General features: G+C 33.8%; 2 protein-coding genes across 6 annotated transcripts in view; one reads left to right on the forward strand and one right to left on the reverse strand.

Moving 5' to 3' along the window:
• Positions 1 to 25,436, reverse strand: part of LOC128891260 (protein couch potato-like) — a 366,536-nt gene that overhangs the window by 168,608 nt on the left and 172,492 nt on the right. The window lies entirely within an intron of this gene.
• On the forward strand, positions 3,018 to 9,191 carry LOC128891241 (uncharacterized). Of its 2 annotated transcripts, XM_054150626.1 has the most exons (4): positions 3,018 to 3,284; positions 4,113 to 4,236; positions 5,626 to 5,919; positions 6,874 to 9,190. In XM_054150626.1, exons 1-4 carry the CDS (start codon positions 3,191 to 3,193, stop codon positions 7,646 to 7,648), a joined length of 1,287 nt encoding a protein of 428 aa, XP_054006601.1. In that variant the 5' UTR covers positions 3,018 to 3,190; the 3' UTR covers positions 7,649 to 9,190. The 2 variants fall into 2 exon arrangements, with proteins under 2 accessions (XP_054006601.1, XP_054006603.1); XM_054150628.1 differs by lacking the exon at positions 3,018 to 3,284 and having other exon boundaries at positions 4,112 to 4,236; positions 5,613 to 5,919; positions 6,874 to 9,191.

Here is a 25,436-nt window from a genome sequence, read left to right on the forward strand (position 1 = left end):
AGTAGTGAGGGGTAGGGTTTTAGGAGAATGGGACGAGGAGAGGAGAGAATTTTGGGAAAGAAAGGGGTGGAGTACAGGGGAGGTGGAGGAGTGGAGGGATGAAGGACGATTGAGAGGGGAAGAGATAGTAAGAAGGGAGAAAGAGGTGCAGAGGGAAGGTGGAGGAAGATAGCGGAGTCAAGGTACAATACGTGGTACAAAATGATAAAAGGATAAGGGGTGCCAAGGTATTTGACGAAGAATTGGGAGGAAAGGAGGTGGCAGTGGGTGGCAGGATATAGGCTAGGGAGTAAAATAAAAGGGGGAAGGTATTGAGAAGAGGAGGATAGAAGGAGATACAGGGTTTGTTGAGGAGGAATAGAGTCGTGGGAGCATGTGTGGGAGGAATGTACGGATTGCGGTAGAGAAAAAGGGTGGCAGGAGGTTGTGACGAAGGTGCTAGGAGAAGAGGGGGAAGGGGAGGTGTGGATGAGGAGAGTGGAAGAGATGAGAGCAAGGACGAACGGCGGGAGCGAAGGTCAGGAATGAGAGTGTGTGATCAGGGAAGGAATGAATGGAGTCTTTCTCTCTCGCAGGTGTGAATGGAATGAAAAGTTAGATGTAAGGTAGAGAAGTAATAGTTGTATAAGCAGTGTTAAGAGGAAGAAATGTAAGTGGGGCGGAGATCCGCTTGTACTCCGCAAAGAGAATAAACTATAACTAACTAATTAGTAAGAAAAAATACTGGTCTAAGGTACTTAAAGATGAAGTACACCCTAAAAAGTTTTGTTGTTTGTTTTTTGGAATTAAAAAGGAATACTTTATTATGAACTGTGATTACAAAATCAGACGATTAATAGTAAAAAATATTGTTTACAAGAGGATCAATGGAAATTACTTATCCTAGATGTATGACCATCATTCTAACTAGAAAAATAATTGTTTTTCACCACGATAACGTACGATTGCGATTTGTTTAGCCTGTCCATCTGATTTTTATTTTCATTTTATTTTATTAAAAACTCCCTCAATAACGAACAAATAAATGTCACCTACACACTTGAATTTTTTGATTAAAAAAAACGATAAGTTTTATAGAAAAGGAGTACATAATAAGATCATAGGATAAAATAGCGTACACATATGTATGTATATCATTAGATAAAATCTATACAAAAGTCGCAGTATTTAATATTCTTACGATATAAATTGAATAGACTTGTTACACAATCTAATATTAAAATACATTTTGATTTTTAGAGGGAGAAACCTGTTGGCTACAACATCGACCTCAAGTTCGAGATAATTGCGACAGCTATTTCACCTGATTTTCTCATTAACGCGAATGCAAACCTAGATTTCCTTTACTGGTTCGTATCTCAAAACAAAGACGCGATTTCTTTTGTGGTGCCCAAGGACCAATAAATAAAAAAAAATATAGGAAAATAATTTTTTGTCATTGTACTGCTACATATACCATGGTATTTATCAGTCCTATTAATCACTCTGACGAAATTATGTCGGAAAGCATGCAATGTTTCTTGTATTAAAAAGTACGATCATTCCTCTCGGCATCTTCCCTCTTAGGTACTTTTTAATTGTTTGTCGGTATTTTATCATGTGACGAATGTTTTACGCCTCTGCATCATGTCTTACAAGATCAGGTGCGAGTTAAAGAAGTGTTATACAGTTCGAATACTTTTATAATTAGTGTATGTATGACAATGGCTCGACAAGTGCAAATGAAATAAAACAATTTAGCCTTGAAACGTACTTTTCTAAACTACAATGAAAATGTATTCTTGCATAGTATTTACAATCTTAAAAAGAAAGGAAGAAGTTCCAGTATTTCTATTTTATATTTTAGAAGATAAATTTCGAAGAGAACTAACATCCTGGTTGAAGTATTAGAGGAAAATAATAAAGAATAAATTCATTTTCCCAGTGGGTACTCGTTGTTTATATATTCATGCTGTTCCCCTTTTCCTTTGTTTTATAGTTTTATCTATTTTTTTTAAATTTAACTGCAGGTCTACATTTATTTACATCTTCTTGTAATATAGTCTCAATACTTCTTTTATTGATTTCTAACTCTAACTTTAACTCTTCGTGTAAGTTATATTGAGACTGCAATGTTAATTTTTGTATGCATTACATGTATTATAATTTAACCATTTTAAATTGTCCATATGCCTTTTTTGATCTTTTGAATTTTCATAACTCTCTTGTATGTCAACATTATAAGTAATATTCCAGTGTCGATAATTCTATAAGTATCAACCCTTTGGCATATTAATTTTGTTTCTATAGAGGGACTTGTGGGGGTAGAATAATATGGTTAAATTAATTATTGATGTACATACATATCAACTTACCGATGAAGACTTCATATTAAGATCGACATGTATAGATAATCTATACAAATATACATGAACTATCGTGATTATTTGATTTTTATAGTTTCACAAGCATTATTCGAAATCTTGTCAATTGAAATCCTTGTACAAGGTTTAATCAACGGACATCCGTTGCTATAATGAAACAGATGAATGCAAAAAGACGTTTGTTAACATATACATAAAAATTAAATTCTCCTGCTCTTAGACACAAAAAGTAGTCTATGGTTAGTGATACATAACTGTAGTTTTTTGTAACATTTTTGTAATTCGTTTTAATCTTCACATTAAAAAGAAAACAAGTCCAAGGAAAAGTCATATCTAGAAAAACCAAAATTAAAAACACAAAATAAAAAAGTATGGCTTTATATATTTGTTATTTCCTTAATGGCCCAATATCTTTTGTTTACTATTTGGCTTTTATTTTTTGTTGAAACGAATGAATTTAATTAAATAAATATCTAAAGTATCTGATGCACTCCATTATTTTTTTATTTACACGGTATTTTATAAAAATAGCCATAATTTCTATTTACACAGTATCTATATGTTCTTTCGTCGAATTTTCAGGTGAGATAAGAATACGAACCGAATCGTGGTCAAGTACAAAAAAAATGTACATAATGTATGTCAATATCTTCAAATTTTCAGAATCGTTTCGACAGTGTTTACTTGACATTAGCTCTTTCCCTTTCTCTGCCTACCTTGCTAAGAATCGTTAGGTATAATGATTCGTTGCTCCCCATTTTCAAGCAACACGTCAAACGGTTCACATTTGCATTCGGTATTTCGTGATCAGGAAATCCTTGTATCAAATGATCCCACTTCTTGGATTGGCAGCGGTGTGCGGGGCGATAACATTTTGCCTGGTACCGTTATGTTATTGCAAGAAATCGGTAAAAAATCATGGTAAGTCTAAACGAAAAATATTAATAAACATTTATATAATCGTTTAGTTTTTGCGTGATCGAAATGCAACTGCTACTGTGAAAGAAAAATAAAAAGACTTGTATTTGAAAAAAAGAGAAATTCACTTTGTTCAGAGATATTGGGAATATTTTATTTGATTGAAAAATATAGTAGTTATAGGAACAAATATTATAATGTAAAGATATTAACTTAACAATATATCGTAATCGATATAGAAAATGTGCATGATGTATATTATTTTGTTGATGCAAATTAATATTCCCACAGAAATAGAAAAAGAATTGAAATTTAAATAAAAGTATATCGTATCTTCTAAACGGTATTACATATACATATGATAATATATATATATATATTATCATTAATATTTGATGTATTTTTTCATTTATGCTTTCTCATAGATGTCCCTATACTTCCATTTGTCACAAATGTATAAACATCCGCAGTCTATTAATTGCAGTCGTATTAACGATAGAAAAAAGTATATAAGATAAGTTATCAAACTTTGGAATTTTATTTAATCTCTTATTTAAAATGCGTTGCTTTACAAATTTGTACTTGTTTAAATTTAATTATTGTTGAGTCGACAGAACTTATCGAATTTAAATTTAAATTAAATTTACTGAAAATGAAGTATTCTTTCTTTGAATTTCTTTTGGTTTAACATGCCTTGAAATTAATTATCGTTGCTCTGAAGAAGTTGATTAGTGTTCATTTTGAATGTTCTTTTGATTGTTCTCATATTTATTAAAATAATAAGGGGTCGAGACTAGAAAGATGTCAAAGTTGAGTGAATTTTTAACGAAGTTTTAGATAAAAACGAACGCGTGGAGTCTCCAGTTGTGCATATTAGAATATCACATCCCCATCAAGATAAATTATCGAATGACATCTGCAATCCTGATGGCAAATTACCATCATGCCGACGCAGGTACCAACGAATTTTTTAATTTACATAAAGGCATGCTTTTATCAATGTTCGTTTCTCGCAAACATATGATAGTTGGACTACATTGTTTTATTACAAGTAGTAACTGTTCGTAGTGCGTATAACATCCATTTATATTCCTTTTGTATTAAGTTTAAAGTATGTAAATCTCAATTTGTTCGATGTGACATTACTTGACAATGTGTTCCTCATGTTTACAAATTAAGCAAGTGAACGTGTCTGCTGTAATAAACGTTACGGTTATGTTAAATAAATGTGAGAACACACCCGATTTATTAAGCTGATCACATTTATTCAACTCTATATATTTAGATAATATAAACAAAAATAGTAACGAAATAAAATGTAACAAAAATAATTTGTTCGAAGGCCCAGGAAAGAAAAAAACTTTTAAACTATAAAAAGGAAACTTTGCAGCCACGTGATCATATATCGCTCTATGTGTGTACTCTCTAAATCGGTTGTATGTTCCTTGCTAGTCGATTGGCTGCTGCCCGCGCTCACTTTCCGATGTGTTTACCTGAGGAATACACATAGGTACACAGAGTCGAGCGACAAGGCGCCTACTTTAACAATAAATATACAGTATATTATAACGTCGTCTTCAATGTAATTCTTGATGTAGCTCAATCATCTAAAGCAGGGCTTCTTAAATTATGGGTCCAGCCCCAAATAGGGTCGCTTAGCGAAATTTTGGGGTCTCTTTTATTTATGATATTGCATAAAATGCAGTTTTGATGAAAAATAAGGTATATAATTTTTGTAACTATAATAAATACGATTTTACAACTTTCTGTGCAATTTTTAATTTCATATTTTTGTATGTTTTTAAGCAAATTCAAGCAATATATATATTGTTACCTAACCAATAAATCATCACAAAATATTTACATGCCTTTACTTTATATTTTTGGGATTGCGAAAAAAATCATAAATGGGGTCGTGAATGAAAAAAGTTTAAGAAGCCCTGATCTGAAGCTTAAAATATAGAAGTATTTCGAAATTAATCCAGGTTTTAGACTGGTTATTTTGGAACAGAGTTTGATGTTGTATTTTTGTTTGTTTAACATTTTCAATATAGTGTTAGAAATTATTGAAGCAACATTTGACAATATAATTCCTACAGGTGGTATTACCGTGGGTCAAACTTCGATGCTTCCGTTATTTATTATTATAACTTTATTTATTGCCATTTAAAATTCTAGAAATAAATTCTATACCATTAGATTCTATTATATTTTAAATTGCATGGTCGTATTCTTTGTTAGTGATTCTATCGAATGATTGCATCATTGTTCTTGGTCCTTAGTAAGGGTGGATTCGTATTTTAAAATTAATTCATATTTCTATAATTGCAGTCGTATGTTTCAGAACATCAACGAAGATTTGGTCGACTCCGTTAAGAAAGAAATTAAAACACATCACGGATTCTTCAGCTGAAATGTGTTGTGGAACTAAGACTGTAGTTCAGGCGCAAATCGAACCTAATCCCATGTTAAACAACAACGAAGATTCCGAATCATTTCGGTGTAAATCACTTCGAAATGATCACGATTCTCCAGGACAAGCTTCAAACCAACAAAAATTAAACGATGAAAGAACAAAGAAGACATCGTCTGCCTTCGGCAAGAAATGGAAGAAGCTAAAGATATTATTTCGCATAAGGTTGGCATGTTCTTACTAGTCATTAAATGATATCGTCACAAGCTTGATTACAAAGCAAATTCTACGCTTTTTATAGTGTCTGCGTGTATCTTTACAATTTGCTTGGGAGGAACGATTCCCAAATCGTTTTAGCAGCATTGTGTATCACAAAGGGATTTTCAAAACGATGTTATAGGATTTTATTTTTTAATCAAACACAAGTAGTAGTAGTAATCTCTTCATTTCATTATCATCTCTATATAGAAAGGGTTAGCGCCTCCTATTCATACGATACACTTAATTACATTAACCTTATTCTAGTTGGAAATTTGTACTCTAAATTCTCCTTGCTTATTAATCACTTAACAATTGGTTTTTTTAATCCCAAGAAATCTTAAATTTCTAATCTGAGGTCATAACTTCAAATTATATTCTTTTATTTATTCCTTCCATTCTCTTTGGTTTTTTTTTCTTACCTCTAGAGTCAATTTTATCCACATATCTCTGGTACCTTTTTCAACTATAATTGTCTCTACTTCCATTTAACGTCGTTAAGTGTCTACCACAATTACACTGACAGGCATATATTGTTACTAAAAAAACCAAATTCCTTTTTGGTAAACCCTTTATGTAGGTCGCAAGGTCAATCAATGTCAAAAGTATATTTTTGACAATAGAAAATCCGATTTATATCGATGATACCATTATCTGGTAGTATTTTTTAACGAAAATGGTTATTTCAGTATTTTTCGACATGTTCGAAATGACATAGAATAAGAAGTTCTGACTTAAAAATTCGTCGAAACCACAAAAATTCAGGTGTTCGTATACTTTTGATACGCAGTGTATCGCGTAGATGTTTTTTCGTTATAAAGCACCTAAACACAAGTTACAACATGTTCTTGACGTAGAAAATAATCAGTGTGCTTCCTATAAAGTCTTCAATGTTCAACTGCAATACCAATTTGCCCACAGATCCAAGAAATCGGTGCCCTTCAAAGACTTCGAAATCGACAAGATACAAAGATTGAACGTTCCCATTTCCACTTCTGGTCATCGCTCTCCGTCGAAGCATGCAGCTCAGCTAAATCGGTGCGACGTATCAACGTCAACGATGATAAGTAGAAACCAAAATAACGAAATCGTTGAAAATTGTAACGATTCAGACAAGACCATCGAAATTCCATCAAAGGAAGAGATCGATCAACGATATTCGAATGCGAAAGCGATACAGGAAGCAGTGTCGCTGACAAATCGTAGCTCAGTCGATGGAAAATCGGTCTGCGATTTGAGAATCACCGGTTTAACGATGAACCAGTCCCAACTGCTGGATCTGTTCGAGGCGACAGGAGGCCAGACGCGAACAGCATCCATCGTGACAACCGAGGAGGCTTCGATAATATCTATCAAGTTTTACCATCGAAGAAATAGTAACGAGGCAACAGACGCCACAGACAGTTTCATTCACGAAGGTCCTTTTGGAGGGTTCATTTGGAAATTGTACAAAAGGTTACCGGAGAGACTGGAAGAGACACCGTTCGCCAGGTTGTTCCGATCACAGGATCAAGGACAAAGTTCGAATCTCGCGGCCTCATCGATTCGAGTCTCCAATAATTCGAAGACATCATATGGCTCGAGAAACAATACCTCGTACTTTGGGTTCCCTAGACGGGAAACAGAGTCGTTGCTGATAGGTTCGTGCCCGACAATGGTAGGACATCGTCGAGGAACGTCAGCAACAGTCGTATGACGAGATATCACGAAGAACGCAGAATGTGAATACATATCGCAGAGTATATGTATAGGAGAAAGAGTGGATGTTTTTTGAACATGAACATGGAATTTTGTTCGATAGACTTTCTTCTATTAGGTGTGTGCATAAGTTGTGTAGGTTTTTGTGCTGAAATAATTTATTAACGCGTTGACTGCCACGCTAACTTTGTGAACAGTTTTTTGAAGCTAAAGCTTCTGTTTTGAGATAAGGTGGAACTAGATAAGATTCGTCACTTAACACATGAAGATATATCGTTTTTTAGAACGATCTAAAAGTAACCTATGAAACTTATGCATGCACTTAATAATTTTGCCAATGAGGAATGGAATCTCTACCAAGATTTCAATTTTACACTACGGAGTATAACTATATCGTCATTCATATTTTTCAACGTTTAAATGATTTGGACTATGAAATAAAATCAATTGTATGAAATGGAAAGCAATATTAGGTATACGAACATAAAACTCATTATTTATCGTATCCTTTTAGCTCATATAATTGACTTTTTTTATTCCTACTTAAAAGTCTGAAATATTTAAAAATATGTATAGTTATGCTCCACAGTATAGTAGCAGAAATTATTGTTACTGTGACGAAGGAGTTTTAATATAACGATATTGATTCATTCTTATTTTAGATGACTGACTCAGGATAGTTTGATAAAAAATAACATCATGAAAGAGTTTCTTGAAACTCTGTGAAATTCTAATATTTGGGATAAAATATTGTCTACTGAAAACGTATAAAGGGCGTGCATTTGGTTCGATTAACGGACATCCATCTAATTCTGCGAATCGGGATAGGAATTTCTACCAGGATTCCGATTCTAGTATCAGGAACTGTTGTCACTGATATAACGCAGAAATATTTTTTTTTTAATTCCTGCGGTTCTTTTATGTCGCCTTGAATCTCAGCAATTTAAACGGAAATTCGCAAAGAGAACAATTTACGTTCAAAGAAACCAAAGAATCGTGCAATATAGAGAAATTATGTAGTTTTATTCTAGTCGCATTCAGTATTATAGGGATTTTTAGTCGTTACTTGGTCGATGTATTTAATAGTTTACAGTGAGTAATTTTAATATTTGAATACTTCATTATTTTTATTTTGTCACTTTACAACATTGTCTATGCCGAAGGATAAAGTGACTGAGGTATATGTTGCGTTAAAATAGTTAACGTAGTATAAAGTTTGTTCGTATAATTCAGAATGTTTGTTATAAATTTAATCTCAAACTATGTGTTCAGATATGTCAAGAGGCTTCGAATATTAAATTTACTTATTGGAAGTGTAAGGAAATTAAGTAATTAGTATTCGTATTTAATGAGCAATTCTAGTCAATTAATACAGCTAGTGTAGTACATAATGGAAACCTCGAAGGGCAAAGGAATTATACAGTTAATGCATTGTAATTAAATTATACAACAATAAATTATGTTGAAACTTAAATTGATAAAATATTTATTTAGAGTTCATACAAATGTTACCACAGTGCTTGTAACATAAAATTACTTTGAAAATACACATTATATGTTATATTTTATATGTTAAGATGAAGAATTATTTGCACATGAATTATTTCTTTCTTGGATTCAATTTTTATTCTTTTCGTTGCATCTCTCACTGGATACTTGGTTCAATTTTCTAAATATCCTAAGAATCTTAATTAATCAACTGAGTAGTAGTAAAAAAATTTTCGGAAAAAAATATAACCGACTTCGAAAAAATATTAAAATTGCACTAAAAAGTATGAAATAATTTCTAATTCATTTATATTAAATTATGTCATAGTCGAGCTACACCAGAGCATAAGAATTTTGCACCAACAATGTTTTTAAACAATCAAAGTGTCCATCAATTTTTGCAAATGGGAACGTCACGAATTCATCTATCATGAAATGCGGAAGGCTCCATCGCAATCGCTTCATTCCTTGCTGAGTTACATAAAAGAATAGAAATTTTGCAGTAACAATTGTTATAAACATTAAGAAATTTATGGATTTTTACAAATGGAAAAATCCTGAAACTAGCTCCCCATTAAATGCGGAAAGTTCAATCTCGATCGATAAATTCCTCGCCGAGTTTCTTAAAAAACAAATAACAATTTTGCAATAACAGTAGTTATAAACAATAAAGGGTTTCATCAATTTCATCGAATTCAGGCCGAACATACGTGAAATAGTCAAATTTTGGGATAAAAAGTGCAATAAAATGGTAAAAAATGGAAGAAAGTCAAATATCTTTTTAAACTTTTACGAGGCAACGAAGCTTTACTAGATGCAAGAAGATTCAATCCGATTGGTCGATTCGTTTCGGAACAAGAAACAATACAAAATTTTTCGGTTTCTTGCAAAAAAAAAAAACGGGTAAAAAATGAGAAATCCCAAAATTTTTTGATAATAGGACCACCCCGGAGACATGCTCTACAAGATGCAACAGGTTTCGAGTAACATACACAAAAAAAAATAAATAAAAAAAGAAATATATATGTCGAATTGAGTAACCTCCTCCTTTTCGAAGTCGGTTAAAAAGAAACATTATTTTATTTTTAATTATGAATAATTCCTTTAATTCAATGGATGCTGATATTAAATGATTTATTAAGTTTGATATTAAAATGTCTAAAATTACCATTTCATATTTTTATCCCAAATATCTTCTTATTCATTTCATTTCAATAATAAAAGAAATGACATTACTTTACTTTTAATTTCCAATAATTCTCATAATTTCCATTTCCACATTCAATATTTCTCTCGGGAAATAGAAGGGATGAATTCAATATAAATCAAAGTTCGATAAAAAAAACCGACAGATCCGTTAGCACAAAATTGGACAAATTTTAAAAGTGTTCTCAAGATTAGCTACTATCTTAATCCCCTATAGTCTTAAAATAATACTCTCTTGACGTCATCGTGATATCGATTCTCCAACGAGCATGCAACCGAGTTGTTTTTGTCAAATTGATTCGTGCGGGCTGAAAATTGCTCGTGATTGTACACTTTGCAAACGAAATGCTTAATAGCCGAATGACTCTGCAAAATTATTGTATCATCGTAGCGTTAGGTCGCAGGCGGTGTTCGTTTTTCAAACCAAGCCTTTCGTGGAAAGAAAAATAGGTCGATATAATTTTATGGAAGGCTCCCTCGCGATAACAAATGCACTGCGGCTTTCATAAAATTGTATTTTCTGTTAGGCTCGTGTTCTACAAATAGCTGTGTTTAAAAAAACGCAACATCGAATATCGTAACCTAAATCTTTGAGAAATGGTAGAAGAAACAGCAACACAACTACCGTGTTCGATCGAAACTCTTTAACATAAACAATTTCAATCTATTCGATTAACTATCTTGACTCGGTCTTACCTCGTCGAAGTTTCGGACAAGAATGAACTGTCCCCTCGAATTCGTTCCCCCTTTGGTTTCGGGTGTAGAATAATCTAAACACACGCAGGAGAGAAAGACGGTTCGAGGAAGGATAGAAATTCGTGACTGTCCGACAGGATGTTTAGGCAAGATAAAGGTGTTATAAATAATGAATCGTGGCTATGGTGAATGAAAAGTCATAAAAAACCCTTGATGAATGTTTAACGAAGGGAAAAAGCCCGAAGGCATAAAAAACCCTTGATTTAAATTATTAAATTTACAATATTTGAATTGTTAGTGTGAGTGTGTCGCGTGTGACTGATGATTTTTTCGTGTACATGAAGGTCGGGCGCCCGTCAGCGATTAATCGCGTGACACCGGATTTTTTAGGAAATAATTCCCAGATTGTGAATCGATCACTATGGTACGGAATAGTGTTCCGTTGGAGTCTTCTGCGCGAGAAGACGTCCAGATGATATATGTGATTCACAATAATCACGATGATACGGAATAGTGTTCCGTTGGAGTCTCCTGTGCGAGAAGACGTCCAGATGATATATGTGATTAGCAAGAATCACGACGACACGGAATAGTGTTCCGTTGGAGTCTCCTGTGCGGGAAGATATCCAGATTACCAGGAATCACTGTGTTGCGGAAACTGAGTTCCGATGGAAACTCCCGCACAAGGAGATATCCTGCCATCGTCCGAAACGTCTGATTGTTTGTCTATTGCCGAATTACGAAGTCCCGTAGTCGAGACAAAAATTACTGTCTTTTCATACGCGGTATATTTCTTCGACCGGTCACGACCGTGGTTCGAAGCCGACTCCCTAAGTGGGGCCCGGGTGACGTACATCCGTATTATAAACATTGAAACGTTATCGGTTTCTTCGAGTTGAACGTGCCGACGAACTACGTAGAGTCCGTTCTACAAATAAATCGTAATAAAACGCTCCAACATACCGCGAGGTTTAAGAATTCAAAACAGTACTTCTTTATGTAACCCATGGAATGCTCTTTTCTACGTTAATAAAATACTTTTCACGGATTTACCGAACATTGTTTATGTATTTGTGAACTTTATCTATTCAGTTGCAGTCTGGAGAATGTACACATAATTGCTTTGATGTATCGATTCTCTGATGAGTAAGTTTTAAGCAAAAGATTATCCTAAAAGTGCTTTGGGATTTTAACCTTTTCATAAGGTGACAGTTCTATCTAATTTTTGTATTCCCATTAAATAACAAGAAAATAGTTTAATTTAATTCAAGTATTATTAGAAATGGACAGTCAATAAGGTTTCGTTTGTATATAACCAAATAAAATACATTCTTTACGTGTTTATATTTTATTTTATAAAGTGGTTAATTATTTATATTAGTTAATACTATATCGCTGTCGGTGCCTGTATTATAACAGTACTTGCAAGTAGAATTGGTCAGTCATAGACAGACACGTTATGGTCTAACTTGTAGAGTATCACTAAATTCTGAATACCGATTTAGGACCTACTTAATTACAAGACTGCGAATGTTTATGATATACACTAATATAGAAAACATACACAAAAATATACATAATGTATGTTTAATATATTCTCCAATTATTATAATAATATTTTACCTTTTTTTTTGCATAAGTGTATCTTTTTGTTATGTTTAGCATGTGTTCATTATGTATTACCTTATGTCACAAATGCATAAAATTCGCATTCTACTAATCACATTCCTGTGTTTGCGATTACAAAAAAGTTTATTATAATATTGTGAGACCTTTCTAGTCTAAAGGCATTCCACGAATCTTGACACTTTCCGCCTGATATGCTAAAATTACACTTTCCTCCTCAGCGCTAAGAGAAATGTTCCACCTGCCATTTTTTAATGTGTCATATAATGTTTCACTGTATTTATATTAAACAAAAATTAAAGAGTTTATCCACATGTGTCGCAACTTTAAAGCTAACGATATTCACTTATTTATATTAGTGCTATAGTTATGCAATAATTGAAAATAACTACGTATTTCGATTGTCCCGTATCGCAACTTTGAAAAGATTAATACTATATAAGATTAAATATTATCATCTCCTTTCAATTCATGTGATTGATCTTTTTTCATTTCCACTGCAGAGACTGCAAAATTTCAAAATATAAGTCGTGCTATAGTTATGCACCACAGAGTATGTAAAATTTGATCTACATACAAGTTTTGACGGAAATAGTAGGAGTTATATAGGGTAATCACAAACACAAGCATGTGATTAGTAGAATGCGAATTTTATGCATTTGTGATATAAATTAATACATAATGAACACATGCTAAGCATAACAAAAAGGTACACTTATGCAAAAAAAAGGTAAAATATTATTATAATAATTGGAGAATATATTAAACATACATTATGTATATTTTTGTGTATGTTTTCTGTATTAGTGTACATCATAAACATTCGCGGTCTAGTAATTAAGTATTTGCCGAATCGGTATTCAGAATCTAGTGATACTCTACAAGTTAGACCATAACGTGTCTGTGTATGACTGACCAATTCTACTTGCAAGTGCTGTTATAATACAGGCACTGACAGCGATATACATAGTATTAGGTTGTTCCAAAAGTTTCTTTCGTAATTTGGACTCAATTATTTTGTGTGGCAGTGTTTATATAAATAGACAATCTAATTTCTTAGATGTTGATGTTGTAACAGTAATGGAACAAAATGAATCGTACACAATTCAATAATGTAACATTAGACATAAAATATTGTGTATGTATTACTTATTAATAAAACGAAAGAAACTTTTGGGACAACCTAATATTAATTAATATAAATAATGACCCACTTTATAAAATAAAAAATAACTCCACCTAATTTGAGAAAATGTTAATAATAATGTTATTATTATTATAAAATACTGCAATCTAACAAAGATGGTCCACGCCCTGGAAAGAAAGATGACCGGATTTGTAGCATAACGATTCCCATATTTTGAAAAGTACAGTTCGTGAAGTACATCGAGTGGAAAGTGCAGTTCGCGAAGTAGAGGGTTAAAATATCAATCCTGAGCGACGCTGCTACTTTAATTTATATAAAAGCATCGGGGTGGGAAAATCCGCCGCGCAACATCCGCAACGTTCGACCTGAATGTCATAAATTTCTTTTCGGTAATACCACTTACGCGAACTTTACTTCCGATCGATCTGGGCTATCAATCAAGGAGAAACCATCGATCGATAACGCGGGGAGCTCGAGTCGCGTCGAACGACGTGGAATCGACGTTACACGCTAACGCGGAGTGGAAGAAATTTTCGAGAAATTCGACTGGAGTGGCCCTTATTTTATCGGAGAATCCAATTCGCGTCGGCTCTGTCGCGGTAACGAGTTCCACGCTTCCCTGCGTTCTCTGCCGGTCGTAGTAAAATTTCCTGCGTCGAGGAAATGTTTGGGAAGGTGGAAAGAACGAGTATCGATTAGAGGGGCTTTTGGGTCTGTTTACTTTCCTCCGCTATCCTCTTGCCATTATCGATATTAGGTTGTCTCAGAAGTTTCTTTCGTGACTTGCACTCCGTGTTTATATAAATAAACAACTTTACATTGATGTTATATTAGGTTGTCCCAAAAGTTTCTTTCGTTTTATTAATAAGTAATACATACACAATATTTTATGTCTAATGTTACATTATTGAATTGTGTACGATTCATTTTGTTCCATTACTGTTACAACATCAACATCTAAGAAATTAGATTGTCTATTTATATAAATCACTACCGCACAAAATAATTGAGTGCAAATTACGAAAGAAACTTTTAGGACAACCTAATACTTATTATACGAATGAAAGGTATTGAAACAACTTGTATTGGTGAACAGTCGTTAGAAATAAATTGTTAACGTTGTGACATATTCTACCTCATTCCTCGTACTCTCCAGATATTGGCCAATGTGAGTATTATTTATTCCATTTATTAAAGGATTCTCTTTATGATAAAAGGTTTAGTTCAATAAATTATATAAAAATGTACTTGGGACAATATTTTGCTACCAGATCATAAAATGTTTGGAGAGATGGAATTATGGTGCTTCCAAAGAGTTAGAGGATGGTAATAGACCAAAATGGATCATATTCGATAGTGTAACATAAATTGTAAAATATTGTGTATGTATTACGTAGCGAAAGAAACTTTTGGGACAACCTAATATGAAATTCGAAATATGAGAATTTGTGATTTCCCTACAACTCTTACTATTTTCGTTCAATTAAGATGAAATTTTGTGTTCCTTGCTTGTTACGTTCCAACGAAAAGTATAAGCTACTTAATTAGCAAAAATAGTAACTATAGAGCAACTAGTAAGACTTTAAACAAATAGAAGGTTCTTTATCAAATGAGATGTGTGCTGTCCACTCTAGGTTCTACGAAAATTCTAATCTAAAATAAGATATGATGTCTAAATAACGCACATAAAATTCACATTTTAGCTCTTGTATGGATACAAATTTTAATATAAATAAATACAAGTGTTATTAGTGTAACTGTTCCATAAATATGCTGTGGGGAGAAAAGTGTGTCGTGAGTGAAGAAGATCTGGCAAATTGAGCCAGATAGACATTCTCCGGTTTCAATGTCCATTCGTATCGTTAACCCTAATCCCCAACCACGTTGATCCACTCGCATTCAATTAACGAGCTAGTGATTTAATTGGTTAATGCCATCGATCGCGAGAACGAAAGGGACAAACTGCGAGTTTAACGTTGCGGTGAGGCTTTACCTTCGAAAATAAAGTATCGTCCCTTGCTAAGGGTAAAGTTCTCATTATTCAAGTCATCATGCCAAATCGAACACTTTTTGAAGTTACATTGTGGTTTTAATGGAAGTTTGTTACTTTGTGGGCTTTAACAATATTTATATATATGTTGAAGGATTTCAAAAATGTTCAAAGTTGTTGATTTGACAGCTTTTAATAAGTTAAAACTTAAGGTAGGATAATAAAATAAGCTTCTAAATGGTTATAGTGCCAAATAAAAATTGTTTCAGTTTAAAAGAAATTTTCCTTAAACATTTTCATTGCCTGTAGGTGCTCAGAATGAAGCCATAAAAGAGTCAAATAAAAAATATTTTAATTCAAAAGAAATTTTCTTTAAACATTTTCATTGGATGTAGCTGTTTAGAATGACGCCATAAAAGTGTCAAGTAAAACATATTTTAATTTGAAAAAACCATTCTTCAGTCATTATCATTACGATTGATGTTGTCAAAGACAAAGTAAAAAATAAAAACAATTTAGTACTATTTCTGTAATTATACAAAATGTCACGATTAAAAATGTAAAGGCAAACATGTGTTTAAATTCTGAAACAAGTATGAATAATTATCATTAACGCATACTATGAACGAAAATGTCCAGCTTAAAGACAAAGTAAGAAATAAAAATAAATTGCCATTATCCTTCAAAAACACTCCCTGCAATTCTGTAAATTTAAAAAAAAAAAAAGACCCTTTATGGCGGATTTAAATATCACTGGAAGGGTTACAACGTACGAAAATTTCAGCAGAATTTGAAACGTTACTCCAAAAAGCGTCCGATTTGTCATGGCACATGACCCGTTCGCAGGGACGTCGACTCGAAATTTCCGCGGAATAACAGCGTGTCAGTCGCAGACAAGAAGAATCCCGTGGCTGTGACAATTTTAACGATAAAAAGGAGAGGATTTCCGGAAGAGCGATAAAATTGTTCTCGCTCCATTTCAAGATTTCCCTCGAAAGTTAAGCCCATCGTGTCCCCTCGGGCCGTGGTGCAGAGTCAAAGAGAAAAAGTTACACGGACCCCTTTCGCTGCGCTTTGTGTCTACCTCGCCGTCCACAATTACGCAGCTAGTATTCGGAAGGCGACCAAATCCGAGGTCTTTGCGTGCTAGGGACATTTTCGAAGGTCAAAAGAGCCCCCAGCTTTGATCCACCCCGACGATATAGCGAATCGAAGACCGTTTCATCGACGATTTACGCTTTGAACACACTTTACATCTTTGTTTTTATCGTCCTGATCATTCATACTAACGCTAGGTTTAAGGAAATTTCTTATCCGATTCCTATTACTGAAGTAACGCTTTCATAAGTGACTTGAGTAAACATGAATTTAAATATATGCTTGCCTTTTTATGTGAACAAAAGGGGGCATAAATGGTTGGCATTAAATATAAACGGTTTTTGGAAAACTTTGTGAAACTTGGAATGATAGAACGCCTAAATTTGTAGCGTAATATTCAAAATATATAAGTTCGGACATACGGAGGGTGTCAATTCTACAACAAATTTCCAACAAAAAATTACTCTTAGACATTTTCTTTGTGTCGCCTTATTCTCGAGAATTTTCACTTTTAATATTTTTTCTACGTTTTCGACTTAACACTCTTTAAACGGCCATAACTACACCGAATTACAGTGCAAACTTAAAACTAAGTATACAATTCGAAAGAGCGTTAGATTTCCCATCTCCCTGATCCCAAACCAAAATTTATTACGTAGATTTAAGAAGTGAATAAAATACTTTTTTGGAAAAAAATTTAACCGACTTCGAAAAAGGTGCAGTGAAAAGTATGAAATAATTTCTAGTCAATTTATATGAATACACACTAGCTCTGGATATAATTGCTTATAAGTATGGGACAATACAGTGAAAAGTATGAAATAATTTCTATTTGAACTACATTATTATTCACCATCGTTTGATGAATTTGGTTAAATTATTAAATACATCATATTAAATGCAATGCAACTTTTTCGGAGGCGGCGCAGATGTAAACAATTTTTAATTCCGGTTTGAGTTAGCTTTTGGTAGAAGCGGCAATTGAATGCTGTCAATGTATACATGTTTATTGTCTATGTGGAATTAATAGTTAATGTATATAGTATATACACGGAAATATAGTTTGAGTAGATTTGGGGCTTTTTTGGAGGGGAGGGGCTGCAATATTGATTACTGCTAATGTATAATGTATTATTTCATACTTTCTACTACACCTTTTTCGAAGTTGGTTAAATTTTTTTTCAAAAAATTATTTTATTTCACTCTTTTTAGTGGTAATCTATAACCAATAGGTTTAGAATATACAGGCTGACCCAAAAACATTGGAAGTCCTTGCAAGTGGTGGTTCCGGGGCAGGTGGGGTGGGTGATTTGAAACAATTTTTCCTTAGCGAAAATGGTGTTCGAGGCTTCGTTAAAGAGATATTAACAGAAACCCCCGACCAATCAGAGCGCGAGTATGTCGGAGGAGCGCCTGCGGAGCCTACGCTACCGTAGGCGTCCACGGTATACTCGCGCTCTGATTGGTCGGGGGTTTCTGACAATATCTCCTTAACGAAGCCTCGAACAACATTTTCGCTATGAAAAAATTGTTTCAAATCACCCCCCAAAACACCCCATTCAAGGACATCCAACATTTTTGGGACACCCTGTATAGTTGCAAATGAGATTATCAGGAATGCTGGAAGGTTATACAAATATAGAATTAATCGGGATCGGAATCGGAATTAATTAGTGAACCAAGAAAAAAAAATAGGAATTTTGCAATAGCAATAGTTATAAACAATATGAAAAATTCAAAAGAAATGGCGTCATCTAGTGAAAGTGAGGAAAGAAGCTCTGAGGAAGATGTTGCAGAAGCTTGCCCGGCCAATGAAGAAGGTAAGATAAGCATTAACGATCAATATGAATAACAAAGAACCGATAGCGCATGTACGAGGGACATGATAGGTTATAAAATAAAATAAAATAAAATAAAATATATATATAAAAAAGAGCAACGCCGAGCGAATACACGTGCAGGCAGTAAGCTAGCCTTGTCCTGCATGCTGGAAATCGACGCTCGCTGGTTTTTTCTTTCAATTTGCGACTTTCTTGGATACAGTTCGTCTTCTCCAAGAACAGTATACTACGATATACAATACCGAAAACTGCATTGGGGTTTTTGCTTCTGTTTTACAGAGGAGGGGAAAGATGAAAATAAAGAGAATTTGGTTGAAGAGGAAAGTCCATTAGACGAAAATATTTTACAAGCTCTGGGAGAAAATCCGATTGAGGAGGAAAGTGCTGAAATTAAATTGCATTCATCAATTGCAAAAAGATGGAAGCACTGGTTTAATATTCGACTAAAAAAAACAGAAAAAGAGAGATTAACTAAAAAGTACCTCAGACCCGAAGGTCTGATTGCACCTAAATTAAATCCGGAAATTGCAATCATGCTGACTGAATCATCTATTAAAAGAGATAAACACTTTGCTGAAAGACAACAGTTAGCAACATCAGCACTGGCTGCGCTTGGTTCGGCAATAAGGTATATCGCGGAAGAGAAGGACGGTATCGACATAGTTAGTTTTGTAAAAAAAATAAATGATGCTGCAAAGCTAATAAACCATATAAGATTTGAGGAAACGCAATCTCGCAAGGCGTTCATACTCCCAATGGTAGAGAAACAAGAGTCAGAGACAGACAGTTTTCTATTTGGTACAAACTTAGGAGCAAGAATTAAAACGTGTAAAACGTGTTAAACATTATACTGATTAAACACTCCACAGGGACAGAATTTAAAAATACAAAGTTCTCATTCACCAATGAGAAGAATGCTCCTCCAAACTGGAAATTTAAACTACCAAAACCTGCAGTTCCCGGCATACGCCACTGCAGGGAATGGAAATCAGTACGGTCAAGCCAGGAACAGATTTTATTTCAAAAACAAACAACAGCCATACAACCCACGGGTGCAGAGTCAAGGAAGGTTCAAAACCAGGAACCCCAAAGGACAAAAATGAATGTAGGTAACAATGCTGGTAGGCTTAAATATTTTAAGCGTAATTGGGAAAAGATTACAACAAACAAATTTGTATTAGAAGCGATAGCCGGCTACAAAATCAGGTTAGATTCCAAAGTAAGTCAAAAACATCCGCCAAAACCAAAATTCTAATCTGCAAACGAAATACATAAATATAAAGAGGTTATTAATACATTGTTAGCGGAAGGTGTTATTGAACGCTGTAAAACGCGAAAAAATCGCGTTTACAGTGTTAGTGCCTGCGACCAGATGTAAATGCTTAGGTTTTATCATAGATTCTGTTGAATACTCAATTGAAATTCCTAGTGAGAAACGAGTAAAATTAAAAGAAATCATTAAAAGAAATCATTAAAAGATTCCTTAAAGTAAAAAGCTGCAAAATCAAAGAATTTGCAAGGTTAATAGGATCGTTAGTACCGGCTTGCCCAGCTCTCGAGTATGGAATGTCATATACGAAAACTATGGAACGTGAAAAAATATTAGCATTAAAAGATAATGATTATAACTACGATCAAAAAATGCAAGTCCCAAGTAGCATAAGCTCAGACTTACAATGGTGGAATAACGCTAGAGATAGCAGTGAACCCGATCAAAAAGAAAAGTTTTTACTGATGCGTCGGATACGGGATGGGGCGCGACGGATAATACTGAATTGTTAGCTGTCAAATTGGGATTAGAACAGTTATGCAATAGGGATAAAAACTGCCAAATTTTGCTCAGGATAGATAATACATCAGCGATCTCGTATATTAATAAAATGGGTAGCGTAAAATATGAAAAATACAATAACTTAGCAAAGTGTATTTAGCAATGGGCGGAAGCAAGACACATTGTCCTTTACGCATCGTACATAGCTTCGTCAGAAAACAGAGACGCGGACTGGTTATCAAGAATTGCTAATGAAGATACAGAATGGAAACTAGCAGATAGAGCCTTTAATAAAATAGTAGAAAAATTTGGGGTACCGGATATAGATTTATTTGCAAATAAATATAACTCAAAATGCGATAGATTTTTTTCATGGAAGCCAGATAAAAAAGCTTTCAAAATAGATGCATTCTCAGTAGTATGGACAAAGTTTAAATTTTATGCTTTCCCGCCATGTAATATGGTCCTGAAAACATTAGTAAAAATCAAACAGGAAAGAGCAACAGGAATTATAGTAGTACCAGGTTGGGCAAACCAATCCTGGTACCCGTTATTCTTATCTTTGCTAGTAGAAGAACCTTTGAAATTTAAACCAAATATTAACCTGCTGTTCTCTCCTTGTATACTGAAACACCATCCGAAAGAAAAGTCGTTATCCTTACTGGCAGGCAAAGTCTTGGGGAAGCATTCAGAAAAATGAATGCACCACCAGAAGCGGTGGAAATTCTCCTATCATCGTTAACAGAGTCAACCCAAAAGCAATACGAATCGGGACTGACAAAATGACAATTATTTTGCATAAAGGCAAATTACGAAATTTATAAACCCACAAGAGAAACCTTGTTAAGGTTTTTAACAAAAAATTATAAAGCAAGGGCATCATATTCAACGTTAAATACATACAGATCAGCTGTCTCATTGTTGTCACAGGATAAAATAGGGGAGGATCTATTGATCAGCAGATTTTTTAAAGGAATAGCTAAGATAAAACCTACGAAACCAAAATATGCACTTACTTGAGACGTGTCATTAGTTCTAAACTACCTAAAAAATATTAAAACCATTAACTTAAAAATACTATCTAAGAAAACGGTGACATTAATCGCGTTAATAACTGCACATAGGGCACAAACGTTATGTAGCATTAAGGTTAGTAATATTCTAAGTACAAATGATGGGTTACAAATAAAAATCCCGGATGCAATTAAGACATCGGGTCCAGGGAGATATCAGCCGTTACTAGTTATACCTAACAATACCAAAGAACCGAATTTATATGTAAAGTCGGTGCTGTTAGAGTATTTAGAGAAGACCAAAGAAATTAGGGGAGAAGAGGAAAGGGTATGCATATCTTTTAGAAGACCATTTAAAGCAGTAGGTTCACAAACAATAAGTAAATGGATCAAGGAGATTATGCGCGAAAGCGGTGTAGATGTTACTATTTTTTCTGCACTCTACCAGACATGCGTCTACTTCTGCGGCCTTAGCCAGAGGCGTAGATATAGCTACAATTAGACGAACCGCAAATTGATCAGAAAATTCGAAGGTATTTGCGAAGTTTTATAACAGGCCCATAACAACTGAGGGTCAAGAATTTGCGAGGTCAATACTTAATACTTAGATAGTAGGTTTAACAAATTGCAATATATGTTAAAGCAATGTATATCTAAATAAGTTAATAAATGATTAAAAATTGTTAACGCTAAACAACTACATACATAATCTCGATAACGAGGCGAATGAAATATAATTAAACGATCAAACGAACTTACCTGTACGTGAAGTTCGATCGTAATTATATGAATAGCCTCGTTCGAAGAGATTATCTCCCACCCGACTGGAGAAAGTGACACCCAACCCCTAAGTAGCAACAATTTTGTAATAATAACTATAAAATAAAGGCAGGTTTTTGTTTTACTCTAAAACGTTGTGACTTCAAAGCGGACGAAAAGGATACTACTACATACATAATCTCTTCGAACGAGGCTATTCATATAATTACGATCGAATTTCACTTACAGGTAAGTTCGTTTAATCGTTTAGTTATTCACCTCGCACTCAGGCTCTACACACGGTTGGGAGAGGCTTGAGGTGTCACAAATCGGTTTTTTTCTTAATTGGGGAGGCTCGGGAGTGTCACTAAAAAATACATCAAACCCGATGTCAAGTTAATTTTAAAGTGACATGTCGATTTTTGCTGAAAAGTATCGATTTTCATCTAAAAACCCACGCTTTTCTTCATTTAAACGTCATTTTCTCCCTAAAATACCACCGTACAATTTGTTTTCATAATACCGTTCAAAAGCTGAGACTTCGAGAAAGTTTTTCCCGAAAAGTGCCTACCAAACAACTATAAAAACTATGTCTTTGAAACCGAAAAACGAATACAGAAAAGGTCAAGTTTTTTGAAATTTTCACAATGTAAAGTTTGACCTAATTTCTTACTTGTTAAATCTACGTAATAAATTTTGGTTCGACATCAGGGAGATGGGAAATTTAACGCTCTTTCGAATGGTATACTTAGTTTTAAGTTTGCACTGCAATTTGGTGAAGTTATAGCCGTTTACAGAATGTCAAGTCGAAAACGCAGAAAACTAATTAAAAGTGAAAATTCTCGAGAATAAGGCGACACAAAGAAAATGTCTAAGAGTAATTTTATGTTGGAAATTTGTTGTAGAATTGACACTTCGCGTATGTCCGGACTTATACGTAGACACCCTGTATATGTTTGAGATTTTCCTATAACACAATACATATTTTAATACATATTTGTCCAATCGAAATGAAATTTCTTTTCAGTTCCTCTTCACAGACAATACAAGTTGCTAATTCCTTCGCTCCGTTTCGGAATCCAGTAATATTACAACAACAAAAATTACTCGATTATTGGTCTCATGAATAATTTTCATCAAAACAAAGTAATTAACAAGTTATATTATGTTTTGAGATAATTGGGAGTTTCCACGCTTGGTAAAAGAATCTGTAGGATGAAAGGGGATCGATCGGGCCACTGGACCAGAATTCCAAGCCTTTTAGATCTCTCATTCGTCGGATGATTGCTCTAACTAATTAAGCTGCCCTGGCTATCGACGGTTTCTTTTTTCCAAATATTTGAAATGGTTGTCGCCTACAGAACACACATCGTTAGAGTTCACACTGTTCAAGTCTTCTGGACGTAAGCCGAATTTTTGGGGGAAAATTTTGTCAACGTTTCGCTAACATCGCAGATAGCTTCATTAGGGGTCTGATGACGATATACATAGATCAGTTTCGGTCCAAAGATGGGGAAAATTTTATTCAAACAATATGATGAAAAGTAAAACTGAAGTATTTTAATTCTTTTTCAGTGTTACTCGGAATATTGGCACTTTCGAAATGATAACATTTGAAATATTATTTCAAATAACATTATTTTAACTTATGATTATTTGAAGTAATTGTGTAATTATTTTTCAAAAATATATTAGGTGAAATCACAAGTACACGATGACTTCGAATCTGAAAATGGTGAGGCGGAACAATTAATGTACACAAAAATCAAATAAGTGCTCCCCACTTTATATTCACACTTGAAGACTTGGAATTAGAGATCTTTGCCTAAATCAGTTCTACTAAACATAACATAATTGTACGTTCCATGTAATATTCACACTCGAAGATTTGGAATTAGAGATCTTTGCCTAAATCAGTTCTACTAAGCATAACATAATTGTACATTCCATATACCTCTTCATTCTTTAAAGTCTTTTTTAAATCTCCCAAAAAAATCAATTTCTCTAATAATTTAGTAATTTTATACGAAAGACATTAATTTCCTTTTGGAATTTAACTAAGTAAATTTGCAATTTTTTATACAGATACTGTCAACGACAACTGAAAAGAAAGTATTATATATAAAACGGTACCTCTTTTTAGGGTTCTAAAGTAAAAGAAGAAAAAATAACAATGACGGTCAGGACAAGAGCAGCCAAGAATACAGTTCACGTAACTTTCTCTCTTCCAATCGCGAGTTTTCAGATAAACGGATTATTCGGTATTCGATTACGTGATTTCATCATCTTCGTCGCCGTAACACCCTCGAACTTACATCTCCGGGGAAGCAAACGACTCGGCTCGCTTGAACTTGATCGAAATTTTAGCACGTGCCACGTTAACAGCTTTAAACTCCAACGCCGCCGTTAAGTATTACTTGTATCCACGCGAGACCAAGTACGAATAGTATGAATACTGATTTTCTTTTTTGATGGATTAACTTCTCAGGCCTTCGAGCATCTACCTAATTTAAAGATTCTTTTTTACATTTTTAATCTTATTTCATATTTCATCTTCTTAGTTAAAATTATTTTCTTTAAGTTACGCTCGCTTCTATTTTCGATATTCACTTTGTATAATTTGAAAGAAAATACTTTTATTTTGTATACCAAATTTCAACAATTTGAATTTAATGTAGTTTATGTCTAAGGCATAATTATAATTCTTCGCTCCACGAATTATAATTTAAATAAAATCGGTTATCTATACTTGTAAAAATTCCTATAACTTGGCCTGTAATAAGCCTGTAAATAAATATACTGGGAAATATTGGGATTTCTGAATCAAACAATTTCCTTTTAAAAACGTTCTAAAATATGACTCAATTTTTATGGCTTCAAACTAATTGTATAAGCTGACCCTTTCGAAGTGTCAAATATTCGTTAGTAATGAAAATATTATTATTACCACACGGTTATTTCATTGATGGTTTAATTGTGATTTATTCGCAGTGAGCTCGGCATGAAATTGACCATTCACTTCGAAACGTGACCTGACTGCGACTTCTGATGCGTGTTAGTTCGGTTGAGGAGCATTGAATGACACTTGGCTGGAGCGCATAGCTGCTAATATCGAATAACCCATTTGAAACGTGTAAAATAATTATATTAC

Source organism: Hylaeus anthracinus, unplaced genomic scaffold (assembly GCF_026225885.1).
Source record: "Hylaeus anthracinus isolate JK02 unplaced genomic scaffold, UHH_iyHylAnth1.0_haploid 12001, whole genome shotgun sequence".
Classification (NCBI taxonomy): domain Eukaryota; kingdom Metazoa; phylum Arthropoda; class Insecta; order Hymenoptera; family Colletidae; genus Hylaeus; species Hylaeus anthracinus.

Coding starts and splice junctions, on each gene's coding strand:
- LOC128891241 (XM_054150626.1), top strand. CDS start 3,191: ATGATCCCACTTCTTGGATTGGCAGCGGTGTGCGGGGCGATAACATTT. Junction 3,285..4,112: donor GAAATCGGTAAAAAATCATG/GTAAGTCTAAAC, acceptor TTTTTAACGAAG/TTTTAGATAAAAACGAACGC. Junction 5,920..6,873: donor AAGATATTATTTCGCATAAG/GTTGGCATGTTC, acceptor ATTTGCCCACAG/ATCCAAGAAATCGGTGCCCT.